Source organism: Chelonus insularis, unplaced genomic scaffold (assembly GCF_013357705.1).
Source record: "Chelonus insularis isolate UGA/USDA-ARS -01 unplaced genomic scaffold, ASM1335770v1 contig_135_pilon, whole genome shotgun sequence".
Taxonomy (NCBI): domain Eukaryota; kingdom Metazoa; phylum Arthropoda; class Insecta; order Hymenoptera; family Braconidae; genus Chelonus; species Chelonus insularis.
In genome coordinates this window covers 2,628,671-2,646,887 of record NW_023276376.1, presented here as the reverse complement: position 1 = coordinate 2,646,887, position 18,217 = coordinate 2,628,671, and the positions used below count along the sequence as shown (strand labels likewise).

Genomic DNA, 18,217 nt, shown 5'->3' with positions numbered 1-18,217 from the left:
TATGAATACACTATTTGCAAAGACAAAAAAATGTAAATTATCATATTGTAGATGAAAAATGTAAATGTATTTAAAAAATTTAACGAATAAATCAATCCAAAAATTCTACCTATTTATTGTCATTCTTTAAATAAAATTCATCTAAATGTACATTTCAGAAAAAATATCAATTATGAATACTTATTACGGCACTCCGAAATGTCAGAGTAAATAAATCATACAAAATATTTAATCTTTGAAGCGATAATAGTTATCATTATACCATTGTTAATTTAATCACTATTAAAGTAATTCTATCTTTGGTTTTATGTAATGATTAAAATATATCATTAGCTTTTGATATGCTGATTTATAAACTTTTGTATTTTTGGCCACAATTCATCTGTGCTGCTTCCTTCAAAAGTTTTCAAAATTCCTAATTTTTTATAATATTCAATTACTGGTTTTACTTGTGCGGAATATTCGTTAAGTCTTTTTGCCACTATCTCAGGTCTATCATCAATTCTTTGGCTAAGAGACTCACCAGTTTCATCATCTTTTCCCTGAGAGAAAATTATAGTGAATAAAAATATAACTACAAGCAAAATCATTATGAGTATTTATCACTACATTAATTTAGAATGAGTTACCGGTATTTTAGGATCATTAAATCCTATGTTATAAACCCTTCCACTTTTTAGATGAACCCATCTATTTTTTACTCTTTCAATAATTACTGAGTGAGGAACAATTAAATTCAACACGAAATTGATTGGATATTGTTTCTGAAGCATTTCTGCCTGAACCAAAGTTCTTGGAAATCCTGGAAAATAGTTGTTTCAATTAATTTTTAAAATTAATAGAATTTATATTTACAGTTTATGAGATAAATATAACCTACCATCAAGTAAATAATTTGCTCCATTACTGGTTTCTATTTCATGAGTAACAATGTTGATCATTGTCTCGTCTGGCACCAAAATACCTTCATTAATGTATTTTTTTACTTGTTTTCCTAATTCTTATGAAGTAACAATCAAAATTAATCAATATAACATAATATATAAATTTAAAAGTAAGAACTTTTGTGAATTACCTGTACTTTTCAACGCATTTTCTCGGAGCTTGTCACCAGTGGAGATATGGGTGACTCCAAAAGCCTTGACAATTCTTGAAGAAATTGTTCCTTTACCTGATCCTGGAGCTCCTAAAATTACTGCTCTAAAGGCCGCGGCCTTGAAAAAACTATTAGATACTTTAACCATTTGATAATCACTTGAAATATTTAAATCTAAAATTAAAGATAAACAAAATATATAGAGCCACATGGTCATATGTACATAGTGTCTATTTATTTAGGAGTATGTAGTTATATTAATCTTTATCATTTATGAAATCTCTTTGATTTCAAATTTTTCTATATTAACATGTGAGTCACTTCATACTTTCACGTGGTTTATGTTTGCTTACCTTAATTTGATTATGAGAGATAAAATTGTTTGTTCAGCATACGATTCGACCATAGAACGTTTAACTAATGAAATGTATTCCTTTTATAATAATTATGTTCAGCGAATGGTTTTTAATCTTTGACCCGAAGATTAAAATACGATATAGATTACTAACAATGGTATATATGTGTATGTTGCATCACGCAATCTCACTAGTCTTATGTAGTTATGCCAAAATGATTCAAACATTAAATTTTGTTATAACTAAGAAGTAGGAAATGAAGAAATCAAGTAGAATTTAATGACAAAGTAGTGTTGTATTTTTATAAAAAATTAATACATTATGAGGATTCTAGTTCATTAATTTGTACGTCTTCATAAAAATAAACTAAATTATTAAAGACGTCTTTAGCAAAAATCGTACAAGTTTTTAATTCATACATAATATAATTTTCTGGTACAAAAATTTAGTGTAATAGGATTATCTTTATATTGTTACTTTTTGTCATTGATAAATTTTTTTTAGTTTTGTTTTTTATATAAATTGTGTACAAATATAAATGTAAAACTCTCATGAACTTATAAAGCATCCAATACTTGAAATTCTTCTATTATATTGAAATTTATTTTCATTTGATGAAACTTTTAATTATGAATAGGCTCTTATTGATAGAGAATCGTTATGACTGAAATGTTACTCAGAACTTTGCTTAAATTTGCTTAATGTGTACTTTTCTAAAGAGCTCATGATTTATTTAATGTGCCATATGATTAAGCAAATTGTGCCTTTTGAATGCTTTTGTGTCTCTTTATAAATCCAAAAATATTGTTGTCATAACTTTAATAAAAATATTTAAAAAATACAAAAAAAAAAAAAATAATGATGTGTCATAAATATGTAGGAATGTTCTACTATTTTTTGTTTGTATTTAAGTTGATTTTTAAAAAAATTGAATATTTTTGGATCGTGTAAATAATTGATTTGACAATTATTTATGCTAATACATTAAAGAATAAAAATTTTAAACCCAAATTATAACAGTTATTTAGACATTTTTCAATATTTACATTATTTGAAATCCATAAAAAAGATGCCTATTTTATTTCTAGTGACACAAAAGCTAAAGGATAACGTTGAATCATTTTATTCTACCAAAGTTCTCCATCTTTTTCTTTAGCTGGCACTTCTATTACACGAGGCTTATCAATTATTCTTGCAGTACGATTTCCTTTTTCTACAATACCAATAATCCATGCTTGATAACCTTCTTGCTTTTCAATGTCTTTACAATAAGCTGCAGCTTGTTCCCGCGGTAAACAAATCAAAAGCCCTCCACTTGTCTCAGCTGAGTGCCCTTGAAGTAGTTGAAACATATTGCCACATGCTTTAGCTACAGCTGCCATTTTTGCAATAACAGGGAGATTATGAATAACAAAAGAAACTTCATTTTTTTGGTGTTTAGCCAAATTCTGGGCATGACCCAACAATCCAAATCCAGTAACATCAGTTGCTCCATGAGCATTATATTTGTGCATCAGCCGTGCAGCTAAATACGAATATAAATGTTATTATTAATTTTAAAAACAACGACAATTATTATAGCAAGTTATTTTAATGGCAAAAATGTACCTATTCTATTTAACCTCGCCATACTATCCATTCCTCGTTGATAAGCTTTACGTACATCATCTTCACTGACCACAAGTTTGATTCTGTTCCAACGATCTGGTTGATCTAACCATTGATGTGCATTCACTGCAACTTGTGTACCCAAGGGCTTTGTTAAAACAAGGACATCACCAACAACAGCATTATCTGGTCTGTAATAATTATAAACATATTCAATAAAACTTTTACATAATGAATAATTATATAAACAAAATATTTGTTGGAAACCATTCTTTCCGAATTTCCAACAGTGGAAACCAGAAATGGGTAGATTCCCAATTTAATATACCTGTTGTTCTTTAGAATATTTTATTCAATTTAAAAATATCCTACTGTATTAACAGGATAATTAATAATTGAACCTTGTTTATCAAGCAATTAAATGACATTCACATACACGATATATTCGTTAGGCTGACAGACTGTAGTAGCAACACCTCCTATTGTACACCAAGGATTTACAACTGTTTGTCCTCCAGTAACTGTTGTTCCAGCCTCTAATGCAGAATCTTTAAATCCTCTCATTATCAAAGGTACTACAACATCTCGCTCTTTTTCCGTCATCTTTGTACTGACCCCAAGAAGCATAAGCATGTTGTCACATTCAGTTACACCCATTGCATACAAATCACTTAAAACATTTGCACAGGCAATTTTACCTACAGTAAAAATGTATGACATTTCTTTGAGTCAACAAACCTTATTCATTGCTAATTGTTATACTCTCCTTAATCGCTTGATACATTTAGCTTACCCATCATATAAGGATCATCGACTAGGGGGTAAAAGAAATCTGTTGTTTGAACTAAACTAAGCCCGCCATGTCTGAGTGGTGTTACAGAAGAATCCATACCAATGCCTACAAAGAAAAACAGTAATTTATTAATACTTGTCGATTGGAAGATGTCATTGATTCATAATAATTGTATCAAGTGCCAGAGTCAATTTCGAAAAAATGTCTAATAAATTATCTTTATTTGTGTCGATATGAATACAATTTCTTGTAATATGTTCTTTCAAGTAATATTTAAATGGAATGATTGATTAAGTATAATCGATTATGATATTTTCAATGTTATTGAATTTTCAACTTGATTTCTAATTTTTAACGTTTAATACAGGAATGATTAATAGGACTTAATTATATAACATGAAAAAATCAAGAAGCTCCTTGTAAAAAAATTTTCAGTCTATTTTTTGTATAAAATTGTGTTTAAAAAAATGTTAAAAACAAGTTGATGATTGAAGTTGAGAACCCTAGCATTATATTCAGTAGGCGCCAACGTGGCAGCCATATTTTTTTTTATTGTATTAGTGTGTAAAAGACTTTCAATACAATATCGCTGATATTTTCAATAAATATAAAAGAAAAGAATTTTTGAAAAAATTATGTGTCTGAAAATATAGATATAACTAACAAAAATGATTATAATTTAAATAATGTAGATGAAACATTTAATAATAATTATAGAAATGATTAAGATATTGATCTAACATTGAACACGTGCGTATAATGTAGAAAGCCGGTATCAAATTTAATTTCATGTGGGACGCCATGTAGAAAAAATGTAGGTTCCTTGGCTTTAATATATTTCATACTGTCTCCTCATTTCCATATTGTCAGTAAATGAAGTACAGAAAAATTCATAGAATTATTGATGTAATTGTTGTTAATGAATAAAAACGAGCTATAACTTACCAATTCGCGGAATAGCCATATGTATAAAGTGGGCATGTTCATGATCTTGAGCGCTACCATCGTCGGCCTGAAGTCCCTCGAGAAGTTTACCAAGAACTTCTTGAGGGACTTTACACCCTCATCCTTTCAGGTCGGCGAACCGCGTAAGGCGGAAAGTTACGTCAAGATCATGTGCCACTGGATCAAAAGGCCTCCGCAAGGCAAGGGCATTAGGATTTCCTCCAAGTTCAAGTTGTCCCACGGATAAAGCGTCCTGGCCTACAGTTGTCCCCTGTAGTTCCGCCATTTTTACCTAACTAAACATAGTGAACCAGTTAAATCGTGAATAAATATGATTATTGATTAAGTATTAACCAAATTACATTATTGTCGGTTACAGCCCTGATAATATTTCTATTTTTCATCTTTCTTACTCACCTGAATATGTTTCTCTTATCTCTTTTTATCAGTAACTTAAAATTCCACTACCTCCGCCACTGCCGGGTTCTCACTTAGCCTCCGTACGTTATCTTGTTTTTCACTTCGTGACAAAAGTTGCAGCAATATCCGCAGACAGACAGCCACTGGCAATTCACTTTTCGGAATCGTGTATATTAAATTGTACACGGGCGTCGAGTAACCGGGATCAATGATAAATACAAAATGGTGTTTCAGTTAAAGTAGCGTAGAATACCCCAGAACTGCCCAAGACCTTGTTTCTGGAGTGCACCAAGTTGTTCCCCACTTCGTGTAACCAATTGTTCTTATTGGTAAATTCAAACTTGCGCATGCGCATCTTTCAACCTTCACTCAGGAACGCGACTAACTACTCATTGTTCCCCTTATTACACATGATTTTTCTTCTTTTGTTTTCCTTGTTTACTTTTATTTGAATCTGGATTTAACTATAAAAATACTGTATGAATATTTACATTAGTTTTGTTATTTATCGAGAATTTTTTATGATGTTTGGTTTATGTTCGAAAAGTAATTTTAAATTACACGTGTATTGATATCACATAAATATAATATGTGTATGTTTAGTCATAACGAAACTTTATGCCGGTGTATAAGAGGTCTTCGTTTACTACTATTGATATGCATAATTCATATCTACTATTATACCGATAGTACAACTGAATAGTTCGTAAGAAAAATAAATAGTTCGTTTAAAATTGTGACCCATTTTTTGTATAGTTGTCTTGGCTCAGGAGTGTCTTCATAAAAATTTTTTTTATCAAATAAACTCTGTAGGCTACGAAGTCCCTTTAGGTATTTTTTATACAGTTTTATATCTACATTTTTTTTAATATCCCATGACTGAATTCTTAGGCTGAGCAGTTTTAAATAACAATTCAAAAATTGAAAAAAAGTGTTTATGTCATTGAATCAATGCCAATTTTTTTAATATTTGTAGGGAATGCTCTTTTCGATTAAAAGACGAAATATGTGTTTCTTCAAGGACAAAAATTCGTTGTAATCTTTCTTCGCCATCTGCGAGCTACTTATAATATTTTATTAAGTATACTTAGTTCGAATAAGTTCCTGTCAATAATAATTTCTAGCTAGTCAAATAGAGAAAAGTACACTTCAGATTACAGAGGATAGACGAATATAGAGGCTAAATGGGCGCTTACAGGCAGAGCTTTCACACGTGTATGCCAAAACTTTGTTCACATTTTTAACCCAGGGTTGAATTTCTATGGTAGCAGACATGGAGACATTCAAACTTTAGAATATATTCTCTATGAGAGTGAGATTCAAACACACTTTGAAAATTGACGAGAAACGGCGCCACTTGTGACACACTAAGAAATGAACCAACCAGGCTTCCGTAGGCGACACTTGCACGAAACCAAACAAGTCTGCTCTCTGTTTTGACCTTGTTATCATTATGTTATCATCTTCATCACTGAATATCATTATTTTTTGGACACATATTGGGATTGGAAGACATCGGAAGAAATTTTCAAAAAATGGGTTTGCATATTCATAGTTATTGTAAGGTATTATAAAAATTCATAATTGTTTTACTATTGTTTGTTTAATAAATAAAAATCAATGTTTATTATAAATTATATTAGTAATAGATTCAATAATTTTGAGCATGATTGGACTAAATTTAAATCATGAGTAGTTTTATATTTCAATTAACGATGAGCCTATTAAAGTTTTATGGACACAAAAAGTTAAAAAGTTTGTTTGATTAATTTATAGATTTTTCATTTATTTAAACTAAGAGTAATTTTTTAATTTAATTTATTTAATAAAAATAAATATTTGTACAAATAATTTTTTTGTAGATGAATTTTCATCTCATCAAAAGGACATTGAGTACTGCAGCTCCTACTGTAAAAATGTATATAAATGGAGAATTCGTGGGTAAATACATTTGTAATTAATATTATTGACAAATACATTTTAATTAATGTTTTTTGATTCACAAAAATCATATAACTTCTAAATGTATTCGGAAATATTTGATTAAAATTAAATATTGATGTTTTTATTTTAAACAGAATCAAAAAGTACAGAGTTTACAGAAGTTCATGATCCAGCTACAAATCAATTGTTATGTCGTACACCCAAATCTACTAAAGGTGAAATGGAAAGTGCTGTCGCAAGTGCTAAAGAAGCCTATGAAAAATGGAGATACACTAGTGTCTTAACAAGACAAACACTAATGTTAAAATATCAAGCACTTATTCGTGAAAACTCTGTAAGATAAATCAATTCCAATATTTGATATTATGAATTAATATTCATGAATGTAATATTTTTCAATAATATAATTTAGAAACTTATTGCTGAAAATCTTGTAAAAGAAAATGGCAAAACTATGGCTGATGCTGAGGGAGATGTACTGCGAGGGCTTCGTAAGCTTCATATTTTATTTTTGCTTAAATAGCATCCAGTTGATTATTTATCATTTGTTTATTTACGTTTACAGAAGTTGTAGATGCTTGTACATCAATTCCTTCATTGCAAATGGGTGAAACATCAACAAATATAGCTACTGACATGGATATAATATCATACAGAGTTCCATTAGGTGTAACAGCATCAATTTGTCCATTTAATTTTCCTGCTATGATTCCACTCTGGTCATTCCCTGTATCAGTTGCTTGTGGTAATGCAACAATATTAAAACCTTCTGAAAGAGTACCAGGAGCATCAATGATTTTGGCTGAACTATTTGCAAAAGCTGGAGCACCACCAGGTCTACTCAATATTATTCACGGCCAACATGCAGCTGTAGATTTTATCTGCCAACATCCTGATATCAAAGCTGTTTCTTTTGTTGGTTCAGATCAGGCTGGAAAATATATTTACAAAGAAAGCAGTGCTCATGGAAAACGTGTTCAATGTAACATGGCAGCAAAAAATCACTGTATTGTAATGCCAGATGCAAATAAAAATAAAACTATTTCACAAATCATTGGCGCAGCTTTTGGAGCTGCTGGTCAGCGTTGTATGGCTCTTTCAGTAGCCGTTTTTGTCGGAAAAACCAAAGAATGGTTACCAGAGTTGACAGCAGCTGCCAAACAGTTAAAAGTTAATGCAGGTCATATCCCTGGCACAGATTTAGGTCCGGTTATATCTCCGCAATCAAAACAAAGAATTCATCAACTTATAAAATCTGGTGTAGATGAAGGAGCGTCATTAGATCTCGATGGTCGTGGTATTGTTGTTAAAGGCTATGAAAATGGTAATTTTGTTGGACCAACAATTTTATCCGGAGTACAGGTATGTTATTCATATTAAATGAATTCATATTATCCTAAATTTTTATTATAATTTTGACATAATTAAAATTACTATTTTTAGAAACACATGAAATGTTACACCGAAGAAATCTTTGGACCTGTTCTTTGTTGCATGTTTGCTGATAGTTTAGAAGAAGCTATTGATTTAATTAATAGCAGCCCTTACGGTAATGGCACAGCTGTTTTCACCAGCAATGGTGCTACGGCTAGAAAATTTGTGAATAGCATTGAAGCGGGACAAATTGGTGTCAATGTTCCCATTCCAGTGCCATTACCTATGTTCAGTTTTACTGGAAACAAAGGATCATTTCTTGGTGACAACCACTTTTATGGAAAATACGTACGTTCGAAAATTACTATGAATTTAAATTAAAATTAATTTTATGTTGAATTTTCAAAATTACACTTTAAATATTTTGTTTAGGGTATAAATTTCCATACTCAGACTAAGACAATCACTCAGTTATGGAGATCTGAGGATTCCACTGATATTACATCTTCAACAGCTATGCCTACGATGCAATAAATATTCACTGATGAACATATACATATATTCTCAGTGAGTGTCATGAATATTTCTCACAGAATTTTTAAGGAATTACTATGTCTTCCACTATTTTTATAGCATACTTTTTATATTGCTTCTTTCTACATCTAAAAAAATAATGTATAAACTTCTGTTATTTGAAATAATTGTATATATATTATGTTGATTTGATTTATAAAAAAAGTATCAATTGACAACATTCGTTATAGAATTTCTATTAAAAAGTTCATTGATTATGCCCTCTTTCTTTTATTCGCACATTGTGTGCAGATTAATTCATGTGATTACAATGCACAAAATGAACGCAATAAGAGCCCATGTAAATGTTGCGAGAGATTCGCATGATATGACTGATGGTTGAATATTTAAAATACGTGTATGTATATGTTAACGATATATTATTGAACAATTGTAAGATGGAAATACGATGTTAAATTACTTGGAATGTAAACATTTGATTGGCAATGTTGTACCAAAATTAAAAAAAAAAAGTTTACTTCTAATCTAGAAATTCTTCTATCGATTATCTTAGTTCTGAATATACAAACACGAAGAACCTGTCATGACTAATTTGTAAAACGTTTTTCGCCGGTACTTTTTCCCTGGTTAAGAATGAATTGCAAAGATCTTATCAATCATGACGATTATGGTCATTTAAAGAAGCTTAAAACGTCACACTCGTGATGACAAAGTAGAATGAGCAATGTAAAATTAAAGATTCAAGACGAGATAGGCTTGATAGAGATCAAAAGCGGTAGGAGAGAAAAAGGAAAAAAGAAAGGGAAAAGATCACTTATATCAGCTGCACATGCGCGAATTTGTTGCCGTTTTATTTCTGAAGTAGAGGCCGGGCGCGTGTGCCAAACATTTTTTAGTACGATTTAGGCCTTTTATCGGGTGGTGTGCAATACTTTATTCCTGTTGAAGGATTCCTTAATTATGACATAACTTTGTGACTCTTACTTATTTTAAAGTGTAATTGTTACAAGTGGATTATTGATTAATGTTAGTGAAAATTTACTGTCAATTATAATTGTAACTATGCAGTATGTACATTATTTCATTGATGCGTGATATATACACACACAGATATTTATTATTGTTTATCTAATTTTTACCATATACATACATAAATATTTTAATTAAATATATTTATACGTTGAAAAATATGAGTTGGACATATATGTATGTATTGATAATAAACAAATATATACGTATATGTAATACAATCAGATCTTATTCACACTATGTTATTTTGCATAAATGTTAGTCTATTTTTACATATATTCTATTTCGTGTAATTTTGAATCGTGAGTTTTATATTTTGCATCAAAGTTGAATTGCAATGTTTATTTAATCGACTAAATTATGCTTTAACAAACTTGATCAAAAAAACTACACAGTTTACAAAGTATTTACTTTTTCTCATAAATTTATTTTCATTATGTAACAAAAAAACTTAACCAATTGAATGTGATAAAATCATTTTTCAAATTAACCATGACTTTTATAGAAATGTTGGTTAATTTACATGTACACAGCAAAAATCCTTGGCCGCATATAAGTCAATAAATTAGTAGGCATAATAATCTTTATGTGTATATAATTTTCTTAAAATTCATAAATATATAAAAACTAAAAAACTACTTTCAAATTTGATGGTGTCTGAAAGCTTATCAATTCACTGTCTTCAACTTTTCATTTGAATAATTTCATTTAGTTTAGTGACCTGAAAATCATCAGTGCAGTACAAAAAACAAAAAATAAATGCAATCAATAGATTTTATCAGCAGTATATATTTTTTAGATATATTTTGATTTGAACGCATGTACATCTATTATTTAACGGCTGCAAATTGTCACTCATTTAATAATCACTCACTTTGTGTGTTACAAAATTTAATAGAACACAGTTTTTATGAATCGCTTTAGTTGTCTGATAATTTTTTCTTATTAATGGTCAATCAGACATGCTTATTTACCAACATACTGACGTTAAGATGTTTATACTTGGAGTCTACAATGATTATAAAATATACTTTTATCTAAAGAAAAGAAGTTTAATTTGGTGTAAATTAAATATTCTCTTTTGTGTGAAATAAATGATATCCATTAATGAGAAATTTTTGATTTATATGAACTTTAGTTAGGTAATATATAAAGACTAGACATTTCATGAATAAATTAATTTCAAGTTATTCAAGTATAAAAAATAATGATAATGAATATTTGTTTGCTATTTCACCCATGACTTTAAGTCATGATTACCCTCACTAAAAATATGTATAAATTACTATTGCACAACTATAATTTTGTATCTTGCTACGAAAAAAAAATTGTTTTCTTTTTGATATTTACACACGTGATAAAATCAGAATTATGAAAAAAGTTGAACAAACTCGGACTTTGAATATTTATGAATATATGTATGTCTGTTAAAGTATTTGAACGAAACTAAGTATGATATATATGTTATAATTGTTACATTGAGTAGACACAACATACAGATATACGTACATATGTTTTGATTTAGCATAATTGACACCGACGATAGTCTCGTTGTTCTCATTACTTTTATTTTTTTTATTATATTTTTCATCGTTTATTGTTATTATCATTTTTTTCCTTAATTGCAGTCTTAATCATTTCATTCATAATTCATTGACATCTTTATTAAAACAATTTTCTACTATTTCTGTGATGATTTATGGATGCTGAATCGTAATACCATTTTAACATGATTAACAGCTTATGTATCAGAATGAAAATATGTCATCTTCTTTAAATAGTACATTTAAGATCAAGATTTTCATGCCATTTCTTTTTTAACTCTAAGCATGTAATAAATATCCTTTTATAAGTGGAAAGTGTACAGATTGTAATAGCGCAAGTCATTGTGAGTTGGATTATAAATAAAAATTTAAATGATTGAAAATTCTAGCTGGTTTCATGTATGACGTTGAATATACCTGTTCAGGTACTAGTAAATTCATTAAATAAATTCAAAAATTTGATTTAACTTTAGAATTATTCTATAAACTTTATTTAAAATAATTTATATATCTTACTATTATTCATTCTTGATATCGAAAAGATTTACATATTAGCATTTTTAAAATAAAAATTAATATGTTGTTGTAGATTTATTAAAAAACTCATCATTCAGATTGAAAAGGATTAATAAATAATTTTTCATATTCTTATTATAAAATTAGACGATGTAAATTTTTTATTGATTTTAACTTCATTAAAGAATTATAAGTTCAACGCATTTATGCTTATAATCCATCATGATAATAATAATATTTATATTTTTTTTTTGGTGTGTACTTTCACAAAAAAAATTTCTTATAGGTCAACGCTCCATTGCAAAATCTCTACATGTCCAACGTTGACTGTACTAAAATAAAGAATAGCATTGTATCTTCGATTTAAAGAATATCACAGTCTTAAATTTTATTGCAAAATTAATCAAACACTATAAAAAATATGGTCAAATAAAGAGCGAAATTTATTTCATTATATTATATAATATTACTCAATAAATGACACAAAAAGTAAAATCGATTGATATAACAAGCTATCATATGACTTTTAACTCAGTACATTCAAAAAATGCGTACAGTGCATTTATTAACAAAAAAAGTTTTTTAATGTGCTTGATGAAGTTAAAATAGAATTTGTCCTTGAGCTATCATTGTTGAGAAATATTTTCGTAATTATTTCTATCTATTTCTTAAAATGGAGACTAAGTAATTAGTAAACTTTAACGACTAATTAGCTCTAGAGTTCAGCCTTAAAAGAGAATATTAAATATGTCTTGTCCTTCTGTATTAGTACATTTATGTTAAGAATGGAGTATTGTTAATTTTTTAAAGTGCATTATAGTCAGTAATCTTTATGTTTGTTTTATGGTTTATAATTTTTTAGAAAACGGGTAATCAGAATAATAAAGATAAGTCTGATAAATATCAGTGCAGAAAGTATTATTATTCTTATTGTATTTTTTAAATATAATATTTGCTGTTAATTTTATTTTACAGAGATGATACATGAGCAGAAACGAAAGAAAATATTTATTCAAGGAAAAATCGTACGAAATTGAAAAAAATTTTCGATAAATACATTTTTAAGTACAACTATTTATGTAACATAGACAAAACAGGCTGTGAAGAATTACATTAAAAAATTGACGACAATAAATAGAAAAATAACGTATAATATATCATGATAAATAGTATTAATTAAGAAAAATATTTATCACATCTAAAAGACAAATTTAAAAAAAAAAACAAATTGATTACATAATTGAGTGAAGAAAATAAAACAAAATAAAAATGTACTCTATGCATAGAGCCGGAAAAGCCTTGACAAAGTCAAGAAGTGTTATTCGAATTTTCAAGGCAAATTATGAAACTAATGTCCAGTATAAACCAATTCGAAGTATTTTAGTAGCTAATCGAGGTAAAATTGATTTTTAATCATCTTAAAATTATACTTGTTAATAAGCTAAAAAAAATTTCACAATTTCATTAATTTACAGGGGAAATTGCAATTCGTGTATTTCGAGCATGTACCGAATTGGGAATCCGCTCAGTAGCTATTTATTCGGAGCAAGATAAAATGCAAACGCATCGACAGAAAGCTGATGAAGGTTATATGATTGGACGTGGTCTTCCACCAGTGCAAGCGTACCTTAACATTCCAGAAATAATAAAAATTGCTAAAGAAAATGGAGTTGATGCCATTCATCCAGGTTATGGATTTTTATCCGAGAGATCAGACTTTGCTCAAGCAGTGGTTGATGCAGGCATTAGATTTATTGGACCTAGTCCAAAAGTTGTACAGCAAATGGGTGACAAAGTAGCAGCCAGACAAGCTGCTATAGAGGCTGGAGTTCCAATTGTTCCTGGTACTGATGGACCAGTTACTACCGCTGAAGAAGCCATGGAATTTTGTCAAAAACATGGACTTCCAGTTATTTTCAAAGCTGCGTATGGAGGAGGTGGAAGAGGTATGAGAGTCGTGAAAGAAATGGATCAAGTTGTCGAAATGTTTGGAAGAGCATCTTCAGAAGCTAAAGCTGCTTTTGGAAACGGTGCATTGTTTATAGAAAAATTCATTGAGCGACCACGACATATTGAAGTTCAGTTACTTGGAGATACAGCCGGAAATGTTGTTCATTTATATGAGCGAGATTGTTCTGTTCAACGTCGTCATCAAAAAGTTGTCGAAATAGCACCAGCTCCAAATTTGGATTCTAAACAACGAGAGAAGATGACAGATTATGCTATTAAATTAGCGAAACATGTAGGATATTCAAATGCTGGAACTGTTGAATTTCTTTGTGATAATAAAGGAAATTATTATTTTATCGAAGTTAATGCTCGTCTTCAAGTAGAACACACTGTCACAGAAGAGATTACAGGAATAGATTTAGTTCAATCACAAATTCGTGTAGCTGAAGGCATGACATTACCTGAACTTGGACTGACACAAGATAAAATATCACCTCAGGGATATGCAATTCAGTGTCGTGTTACAACCGAAGATCCAGCTAAAAATTTTCAACCTGATACTGGAAGAATCGAAGTGTTTAGATCCGGAGAAGGAATGGGTATTCGACTTGACAGTGCTTCGGCTTATGCTGGTGCCATTATTTCACCTTATTATGACTCTTTACTCGTTAAAGTTATTGCTCATGCTGCCGATTTACAATCATCTTGCGCAAAAATGAACCGAGCTCTTCGAGAGTTCCGAGTTCGTGGAGTTCAAACTAACATTCCTTTCCTTCTCAATGTTTTGGAAAATCAAAAATTTTTGAATGGGAATATAGATACTTATTTCATTGATGAAAATCCACAATTATTCAAGTTTGCTCCGAGCCAAAATCGCGCACAAAAGTTGCTCAATTATCTTGGCACGGTACTCGTTAATGGACCCAGTACTCCTTTAGCCACCCCACTGAAACCTGCTGAAATTAAACCTCATATTCCTCCACTTAACGTTGGTAAGTTGATTCTTAATTCGACATATTTATATTTTGAATGTTGACAATTTTTATACCTGCACACATTTCAAAAGTTCCAACCTTTAGATAAATCCTTTTAGCTAAATATGCCTATGCACATATAAATTTCATAAATTTTTATGTTATTATTGTCTTTAACACTCTCAAAATAATTAGTTTTTACAAAATAAAAAAGTTGTTTATTTTTATTAATTAAAAAAAAAATAGAACAAATTAATGAATGTAAGTCGATAATGAACTAGATAATAGTTTCGCTTTATATCATAAATTAAATTTATAATTATTAAATTAATTAATTTTGCTTTATCATATATATTTGCTCATAAATTACATACATTTATATGTGTACTATCACAAACCATTAAAACATTTGCACAATCTTCTATATGTATACTAAAACAAGTTATAAACATCCTGGAAAATAAATTACCACACACATTTTGATTTATATTTATTTTAGCGTGCTTTATGATTCGCTAAGTTTTTTTTATTGTCATTTTTTTTCCTTAGACTATTCTAAAATTCCAGAGCTTGACAACGAAGATGTGGATATTACAGGTATGTTTAGATAATAGCCAATCGACGAAAAAGATCTGTTCATTTAATTATACAAATTCTATTTTATATTCATTTGTAAATAATTCACTTTTTCACGTCTCACTTTTATTTGCGATGTTTTTAATTACTAATACAGTGTATACATCTTCACATATGTTGTTCACTTCATTCTCAATCTTTACTATGATTCAATGGTTTTTTTTTTCTTAATTAAAAGAAAAAAAATAATAATTAGAGACTTTATGTATTAACTTTTATATTATAGATATTTTGAAGCCACCAAAAGGACTGCGGGATATATTATTAGAAAAAGGACCAGAAGGTTTTGCTAAAGCAGTACGTGAGCACAAAGGCCTGTTATTAATGGATACCACATTCAGAGATGCACATCAGTCTCTTCTAGCCACTCGTATTAGAACACATGATCTCTTGAATATTTCACCATACGTCGCGCACAATTTTTACAATCTTTACTCTCTCGAAAATTGGGGTGGTGCTACGTTTGATGTTGCACTGAGGTTTTTACATGAATGTCCTTGGGAAAGATTAATAGATATGAGGAAAGCAATTCCAAATATTCCTTTCCAAATGCTTCTAAGAGGTGCTAATGCCGTCGGTTATACCAATTATCCTGATAATGTTGTATATAAATTCTGTGATCTATCAGTTCAATGTGGAATGGATATTTTCCGAGTATTTGATTCACTTAATTATCTGCCAAATCTTATTTTGGGTATGGAAGCAGCTGGAAAAGCTGGTGGTGTTGTAGAGGCAGCCATATCATATACTGGAGATGTAAGTGATCCAAAGCGTACTAAATACAGTTTAAAATACTATACAGATCTAGCTGATGAATTAGTAAAAGCAGGTACTCATGTATTATCTATTAAAGATATGGCTGGATTATTAAAACCTAAAGCAGCAGGTATACTTATTGATGCTATCAGACAACGACAACCAGACATTCCAATTCATATCCATACTCATGATACTGCCGGTGCTGGAGTCGCTTCAATGCTTGAGTGTGCTAAAGCTGGTGCTGATGTTATTGATGTTGCTGTCGACAGCATGTCAGGTATGACAAGTCAGCCATCTATGGGTGCGGTTGTTGCAAGCCTTCAAGACACACCTTATGATACTAATTTCGATTTGAAAAATGTATCGGAGTATTCTGCCTATTGGGAACAAACTCGAACACTTTATGCGCCCTTCGAATGTACAACTACAATGAAATCTGGAAATGCAGACGTTTACTTAAATGAAATCCCCGGTGGCCAATATACCAATCTACAATTTCAAGCTTATTCTTTAGGACTTGGTGAATTTTTTGAAGATATTAAAAAAGCTTACCGAGAAGCTAATCTTCTTTTGGGTGATATTATTAAAGTTACACCAAGCTCTAAAGTTGTTGGTGACTTTGCACAGTTTTTGGTTCAAAATAAATTAACTCCTGAAGATGTAATGAATAGAGCAGAGGAATTGTCATTTCCTAAATCTGTTGTGGAATTCTTTCAAGGTGCTATTGGTGAGCCCCATGGTGGTTTTCCGGAGCCTTTGAGGTCTAAAATACTTAAGGATATGCCCAGAGTAAAAGGGAGACCTGGTGCAAGTCTTGCACCTCTAGATTTTTGTGAATTAGAAAAGAAACTGAGAGAAACTTATCCAACTATTACAGAAAAAGACATCATGTCAGCTGCCCTTTATCCTCAAGTTACAAATGATTACTTGAAATTTAAAGATACGTTTGGACCAGTTGATAAGCTTGAAACTAGAATATTTTTGACTGGTCCAAAAGTTGGAGAAGAATTCGATGTGACTATTGAAAAAGGTAAAACGTTAGCTATTAAAACACTTGCAATGGCTGAAGATCTCACAGTAAATGGAGAGCGTGAAGTTTTCTTTGAACTCAATGGACAGCTTAGATCTGTTTTTATTAAAGATAAAGAAGCTGTAAAGGTATATTGATGATTATACTGATATATTCTTATATTTTTCATAGTCAATATTGATTGTTCTAATTTTTTAATTCATATTTTTAGGAACTTCATATTCACCCTAAGGCTGATAAATCAAATAAAGACCAAATAGGAGCTCCAATGCCAGGAACAGTAATCGATATTAGAGTCAAAGTTGGAGATACAGTAGAAAAAGGTGCTGCCCTCGTTGTTATTTCAGCTATGAAGATGGAAATGGTTGTTCAAGCGCCTAAAGCTGGGAAAATTAAGACTCTAGATGTTGCTCTAAATACTAGAATAGAAGGAGAAGATCTGCTTCTTACCATGGAATAAATCGATATTGTTGAAAAAACTAAGAATTTTTTTATTGTACCTATTTTTTATTGACGTAAAATTTATATTGATATGTATATATAAAATAGAGCAGTCTATTGTTATTAATAATTATTATTTGTATTGATTGATTCATTGTTATTTGAATATTCATTTTTTTTATTTTATCATGAATAATGTAAATTCTGAAATTTTCATCATATTGACAAATTAGTAGTAATTGGTTGGCGAATTTATGCTGACAATCAG

General features: G+C 29.9%; 4 protein-coding genes across 9 annotated transcripts; 2 read left to right on the top strand and 2 right to left on the bottom strand.

The window, feature by feature from the left end:
* Positions 1–18: 18 nt before the first annotated feature.
* On the bottom strand, positions 19–1,623 carry Ak3 (Adenylate kinase 3). 2 transcript variants are annotated; one of them, XM_035095828.1, is made up of 5 exons: positions 1,450–1,623; positions 1,076–1,224; positions 881–1,000; positions 630–802; positions 19–542 (listed from the first exon to the last, which is right to left on the bottom strand). In XM_035095828.1, exons 1-5 carry the CDS (start codon positions 1,500–1,502, stop codon positions 330–332), a joined length of 708 nt encoding a protein of 235 aa, XP_034951719.1. In that variant the 5' UTR covers positions 1,503–1,623; the 3' UTR covers positions 19–329. The 2 variants fall into 2 exon arrangements, with proteins under 2 accessions (XP_034951719.1, XP_034951720.1); XM_035095829.1 differs by having other exon boundaries at positions 23–542; positions 1,076–1,270; positions 1,450–1,591.
* Positions 1,624–1,781: 158 nt separating this feature from the next.
* Sps1 (inactive selenide, water dikinase) lies at positions 1,782–5,498 on the bottom strand. Of its 2 annotated transcripts, none has more exons than XM_035095859.1 (6): positions 5,216–5,498; positions 4,799–5,090; positions 3,854–3,958; positions 3,497–3,758; positions 3,061–3,251; positions 1,782–2,977 (listed from the first exon to the last, which is right to left on the bottom strand). In XM_035095859.1, the coding sequence occupies exons 2-6, from the start codon at positions 5,082–5,084 to the stop codon at positions 2,580–2,582; spliced, it is 1,242 nt and encodes a 413-aa protein (XP_034951750.1). In that variant the 5' UTR covers positions 5,085–5,090; positions 5,216–5,498; the 3' UTR covers positions 1,782–2,579. The 2 variants fall into 2 exon arrangements, with proteins under 2 accessions (XP_034951750.1, XP_034951749.1); XM_035095858.1 differs by having other exon boundaries at positions 1,785–2,977; positions 4,799–5,094; positions 5,216–5,496.
* A 1,089-nt stretch (positions 5,499–6,587) lies between these two features.
* On the top strand, positions 6,588–9,302 carry LOC118074550 (probable methylmalonate-semialdehyde dehydrogenase [acylating], mitochondrial). The gene is made up of 7 exons (XM_035095856.1): positions 6,588–6,783; positions 7,081–7,159; positions 7,297–7,496; positions 7,575–7,653; positions 7,728–8,524; positions 8,606–8,884; positions 8,969–9,302. The coding sequence occupies exons 1-7, from the start codon at positions 6,754–6,756 to the stop codon at positions 9,068–9,070; spliced, it is 1,566 nt and encodes a 521-aa protein (XP_034951747.1). The 5' UTR covers positions 6,588–6,753; the 3' UTR covers positions 9,071–9,302.
* Positions 9,303–9,626: 324 nt separating this feature from the next.
* On the top strand, positions 9,627–18,078 carry PCB (Pyruvate carboxylase). 4 transcript variants are annotated; one of them, XM_035095852.1, is made up of 6 exons: positions 9,627–10,096; positions 13,135–13,555; positions 13,635–15,101; positions 15,633–15,680; positions 15,946–17,636; positions 17,720–18,078. In XM_035095852.1, the coding sequence occupies exons 2-6, from the start codon at positions 13,429–13,431 to the stop codon at positions 17,966–17,968; spliced, it is 3,582 nt and encodes a 1,193-aa protein (XP_034951743.1). In that variant the 5' UTR covers positions 9,627–10,096; positions 13,135–13,428; the 3' UTR covers positions 17,969–18,078. The 4 variants fall into 4 exon arrangements, with proteins under 4 accessions (XP_034951743.1, XP_034951744.1, XP_034951746.1 ...); XM_035095853.1 differs by having other exon boundaries at positions 9,627–10,137; XM_035095854.1 differs by lacking the exon at positions 9,627–10,096 and adding an exon at positions 12,033–12,068.
* The last annotated feature ends 139 nt before the right edge of the window (positions 18,079–18,217 follow it).

Coding starts and splice junctions, on each gene's coding strand:
- Ak3 (XM_035095828.1), bottom strand. CDS start 1,502: ATGGTCGAATCGTATGCTGAACAAACAATTTTATCTCTCATAATCAAA. Junction 1,001..1,075: donor AAATGCGTTGAAAAGTACAG/GTAATTCACAAA, acceptor TTACTTCATAAG/AATTAGGAAAACAAGTAAAA. Junction 803..880: donor AGCAAATTATTTACTTGATG/GTAGGTTATATT, acceptor ACTATTTTCCAG/GATTTCCAAGAACTTTGGTT.
- LOC118074550 (XM_035095856.1), top strand. CDS start 6,754: ATGGGTTTGCATATTCATAGTTATTGTAAG. Junction 6,784..7,080: donor ATATTCATAGTTATTGTAAG/GTATTATAAAAA, acceptor ATTTTTTTGTAG/ATGAATTTTCATCTCATCAA. Junction 7,497..7,574: donor CACTTATTCGTGAAAACTCT/GTAAGATAAATC, acceptor AATATAATTTAG/AAACTTATTGCTGAAAATCT.
- PCB (XM_035095852.1), top strand. CDS start 13,429: ATGTACTCTATGCATAGAGCCGGAAAAGCCTTGACAAAGTCAAGAAGT. Junction 13,556..13,634: donor TATTTTAGTAGCTAATCGAG/GTAAAATTGATT, acceptor ATTAATTTACAG/GGGAAATTGCAATTCGTGTA. Junction 17,637..17,719: donor AAGATAAAGAAGCTGTAAAG/GTATATTGATGA, acceptor TCATATTTTTAG/GAACTTCATATTCACCCTAA.